Genomic DNA, 5000 nt, shown 5'->3' with positions numbered 1-5000 from the left:
TGTATGTGACTGCTCTACCACCATGTAAAATTTATATTCAGTTTTGTTTTGTTTTGACAGGTCTTGAGACTGATCTGCCTACAGTGTATAGTAAACAGTGGTTTCAAACCTAAAGTGTTGGAGCAGTACAAGCGGGAGATAATACACACATATGGGTTTGAACACTTCCTCACTCTGGAGAACTTAGAAAAAGCCGGCCTTCTGCATGTGCAGCAAGGACGCAGTACTTATGCAACCATAAGGAAAACCATGCAGCTCACAGTTGATGATGTCAGTGAACATGATCCTACAGATATGTCTTATGTTCACTCTGGGTGAGTTGTATTCAAAATACAGAACTGATCTTATCCAACTATTGGCAATTTCATATCCAACTATTGTGAATTTGGAAAGACAAGCAAAAATGTTTGAGTAAAAATTGGTGGTAAGGTTAGGGACCACACAAGTAAATGACACTCTGATAATAGTTATTATCTCTTTCCAGGTATGCTCCTCTAAGTGCCCGTCTAGTGGAATTCCTGCAGTCACCTGGTTGGAGAGCAATTACTGGTGTATTACAACTCCTTCCAGGGCCAACGCTCACTGAAACACAGCAACTCCCAAGTGCTCTCAGGCAGAGAAGTATGTATGCGCTATCAAAATAGGGATTTTTAAAATTCTTTACTCCTATATTTTTCCAAAAAAGAAAAAAAAAATAGTTATAGAAAACCTTTATATTGTTGAATAACATTTCCTGTATATACTATTAATCTTTTGTTATCTAGGAGGCTCAGGAGGTTCCGTTCAGAGTGGAGGTGAAGGGGGCACTGCTCTAGTTTTCTTTATTGGCGGATGCACATATTCAGAGATTGCTGCCCTAAGATTCCTAACATCAAGGGTTGACCAAGGTAAAGTTTATAATGAAAAAAGGGTTCTATTCATCCTTTATATAGAAAATATGAAGTATGTTGAATACCAAGATTATATTAAATCTGCAAGTTTATAATTTTCCCCAAGATGATGTATTGTAGAATCCAGGGATAATGTAATTTAGTTATTTCATGAGTCATGAACCCATCTGTTATTATTATTGGCTCAACATTCAGCAGGAAGAATGTTGCATGTAATATTATTGCATGTATTTAATAGCTTCTGAATTTTGCAGGTGGACCAGAGTACGTGATAGCAACAACGAAAATATTAAATGGAAGCTCGTTTCTTCAGTCTCTCTCTGAAGAACTTGTTCCATAGAAGGGAAGCATGTACATGGGAAATTATACTAATTTCTCATTAAGAAATTAATAGGATTATTGTCTTCTTTTATACTAACTTTCACACATTCCTTGGAACTTAATGAATATGAAATTGAATAATTTTGATGTTAAAAAGATGCAATATAATGACAGTTCCTCTTTTGTTCATTGTTATCAGCATAATATTCTATTAGCTGAAGTCAATGATTGTTTCTAGAAGAAAAATAAGAGATAAAATATGTATATTTGTTGGCCTTTTTATATATACAGACTGCTTGCCATTTAATGGTCTAGTGGTACACACCTGACTTATTGTATGATACTCAAACTCCAAAATAGGTGCTCTTGGTATTGAAAATATGATAATAAAAGGAGAGTTTGTGATTGCTGAAAATATGGTCAGTATCTAAATCCTTTGATAATTGTACTCTATACAAATTATATTATGATTTATACCAGATTATAAAGAATCTAGAAATATGCTTGTATCTAAAGTATAATTTCTTTCTACAGGTTTGTTTTATTTTTTGCCCTTCTGTGTGACAGGCATAAGAGCCACTTTTCGAGATATTGTTACTTATTTTGAATTCTGCCAAACATTTGCTTGGTGTTGTCGTGGGGGGACTTAAGAGACAGAGACTGAGACCCAATGTAGGAGATTACCCCCACCTTGGGCCTCAGCTCTCACCCTCAACTAAATTTGCATGGTCTTTTCTTCTCCCCCTTCCCTTTTCCTTCTCTTCCCCTTCTATCCATTTCCTAAGGTGTGAGAGCTGTGCTGAAAGAATGAAGTCTAGCTTTGTGTCAGTCAAGAACGGGCTCCGGGAGCCATGGGCACAGTATTCCTATGGTTAATCATGTAGCCGTTACCCCTTCTTTTCTCCACTTATTTCAGGCTCACCATAGCCAACTATGAAGATTCATTACCATTATTTGTGGCATTAAGGCTCTCCCCTTCATCAAATATAGCCTATGTAATTTTGATGTTATTGGTTTTCTGACCCCCATCTCTCTTTTGACCATGGCTCTGACCATTGATACTAATACTCCCTCCACAATGTCTACTGATAGCTCTATTCATTACACACCACCCACCCAGGTCGTTATTCAACCTTCAAAAGTACCCCTTTCTCTCTCCCAACATTCTCCTCTCCATCTCCTACTGCACAGTCTTCTTCACTGTCTACCTCCTCTTCCCACATTACTACTCTTTATCCTTATTGTCCTCCTCCCCACAATACTGCCTCTCCTCACCATCCCATCTTCCTCCCACCCTCGTCCTTCTGCTTCCACCTCTGCAAACCTTCTGAGTACTCTCTTAGGCCCAGCCAAGTGGGATCGATTCTTTGTGATTCCCCTTCCATCCCCTTACTCTGATAATACCCTTCTCTTCTATCAATGTCTCCAAAAAACAAGATGGCAAAGTTTCCTTTTCCAGTCGTTCTGATCATTCACGCCTTGTGACAATTACATCTAAGTCCCAATCTCGTGCACTATCTACCCATTCCTGCTGAACTTCTTTATTTAATACTTGTACCAGAATGGTTTCCATCTCCCCAACTGATTATCCTATCTATGACAAGAACTGGTCATATTGTGCAAATGACCTACTTGCCCACCTTGTTGATTATGATGCAGTATTAGTACAGTGCAACACTATTCCTCCCAGAGGACAGCATAAGTCTTACACCAATATTGCTAAGATTAGCCTCTGTAGACATGACCTCCCCCATGAAGTTTATATTGGTGGCGTGTCTTGCTTTGTCCAACCATATCAACCCCTTTCTCATCAATGTCAGAAATGTTGGCATTTTGGCAACCCAGCCAAATACTGTCACTCCCCAGCCCGCTGCCCTCTATGTGCCCCACCTGGTCATAAACATTCAAATTGCCCTGCTCAACCACATGTGTCTGTTGTGGTGGCTCCCTCATTGTATTTTATAGGAGCTGCCCTGCCTATATACTGGAATGTGAATTAGCAGTTTTCAGATTCTGTCTGGCCTCACTTTACGTGAGGCCAGACAGGAGCAAGGTGACAAGGGTTTTTCTCTCCTACCCATTCCAAAATAAGTCCTTCACTTTGCTCCCCTCCCATCTTCTTAAGATGTCTCTGCATCTCCCCCAGTATCTCTTTCCACAATCGTGAACCACCTTACCTTTACCCCCCCCCCCCCTCTCATTCAGTCAAATTCCTTTTCCTTCCTAAATCCTTACTCATATGTCTACCCCTTCTCCGATGCCTACCCTCCCCCCCTTACTTTCCCTGTTGCACTAGACAACCTGAACGTTCCATTCCATCTTCACCATCCACATCCTCTCCTACAGTTTGCTGTATCCTTTTCCTCTGCTCCACGAACATCTATTCCCTTTGTTTCTCAGACCTCCCCACCCAACTCCCCTCTAGAAATTGTCGAAGACATCCAAAAATTCCCAAGAGATTATTCAATCCCTCTACATTCAAAGCGTTTGCCGATATCCATTCTCCTCTCCTTAAAGTTCCCTCTACCCCCCTACCTCCCTCGTTTTCCCAACACATCCCATTTTTTTCCATCTCCACCATTCCCTCTTCGTTTCCCATTATCATTTACCTCTCTCACCTGGAAACTCACGTGAATTCCTTCTGTCACGACAGTGTTCTTCTCCGGATATCTCCCCTCCTGACACTTTTCCTGATATTTTACCACCTTCACCAGTCCCTTCATTCCCCGGATTCTTCTGCTACTTCGGCAGCCATTTTAGTAAGGTGTCTCATAGAATTCTATTGTGGAAATTAGAACACCCAAGTGCAGTGAAAAGCAAACTCCTCGATTGAATGCCATCCTTCGTGGGGGTCAGCCCGATATTCCCCAGTCATACTTGAAACCCCAATCTTCGTTGTTTCCCATTCCTATATTCCCTGGTGCATATATTCCCCAATCCTGATGTTCCCCAGTCCCACATTCTCCGGTACCTATGTTCCCCAATACTTGTATTTCCTACAAAGTGTGGAACTGCAACATTCTATATAGGTTTAGTGCTAGGATATCTTGATTTATCAAGGCCTATATAATTACGCTAACGTTGCTATATGATTGGCCTTGATATCAATAGACGCATTTGTTTGTTTTACAGATTTCAAATCGGCGCCGCCTTTTATGCATCCCAATCACAGCCTGGCTCGAAATAACCAGCTGGCTTAAATGATAAAGTGTCCTGCGATTTGATTGGACAACTCACCTGTCAACTCGACAGTGTGACAACCTCTGCGCGTGCACAGGTTTGTGAGGTGTAAAAAAGAAAGAAAAAAATATCAGGCTATGTAATGTGTTGTATGACGTCACATTCAAAACAAGCCAGTGTTGTTGAAAATGTCGAGGATTGTTGCTGATAGCCAGGTGACATAGAGAGTCGCGACAAGTTTTGAAAGGGTTTTGAATTTTAGATTTTTTTTTTCTTTTCTATCATGACTAACTAAGGAAACTTGGGTCACCAAACCTGAGCACATTCTTACATATGGAGGATGGCTAGATGAGGTCATAGGCACTGACCTTGACCTACTTTACTTTTCAAAGTTACAAAAGTCACATTTGGTTTCCAGATGATGTGTTGTTACAAAATAAAATTAAGCTCAACTAGTCACATTTTTCGCTAGCAAGAACCGTTAGATAAAAGAAGTCACAGAAGTCTTGTCAGTAACAGTGACCTATTTTCAAAATCACAGGTCTAGCAACAATAAGTGTTAAGGAAATAAAGCGAGGAAAGACAATTTTGGCAGATTGAATCTCTGTG

The 5000-nt window shown here is 40.4% G+C and overlaps 1 protein-coding gene across 1 annotated transcript in view; it reads left to right on the top strand.

The window, feature by feature from the left end:
• car (vacuolar protein sorting-associated protein 33A) overlaps window positions 1-1742 on the top strand; it is a gene marked incomplete at its 5' end in the record, with an annotated part of 2924 nt that extends 1182 nt beyond the window's left edge. Inside the window, 4 exon segments of the mRNA XM_070141932.1 lie at window positions 61-314; window positions 485-621; window positions 765-887; window positions 1145-1742. Of these exon segments, the coding sequence (XP_069998033.1) occupies window positions 61-314; window positions 485-621; window positions 765-887; window positions 1145-1230 (600 nt within the window).
• Window positions 1743-5000: the final 3258 nt, after the last annotated feature.

The sequence above is a fragment of the Penaeus vannamei genome, chromosome 28 (genome assembly GCF_042767895.1).
Source record: "Penaeus vannamei isolate JL-2024 chromosome 28, ASM4276789v1, whole genome shotgun sequence".
Lineage (NCBI taxonomy): Eukaryota > Metazoa > Arthropoda > Malacostraca > Decapoda > Penaeidae > Penaeus > Penaeus vannamei.
This window is presented reverse-complemented; position numbering and strand designations above follow the sequence as displayed.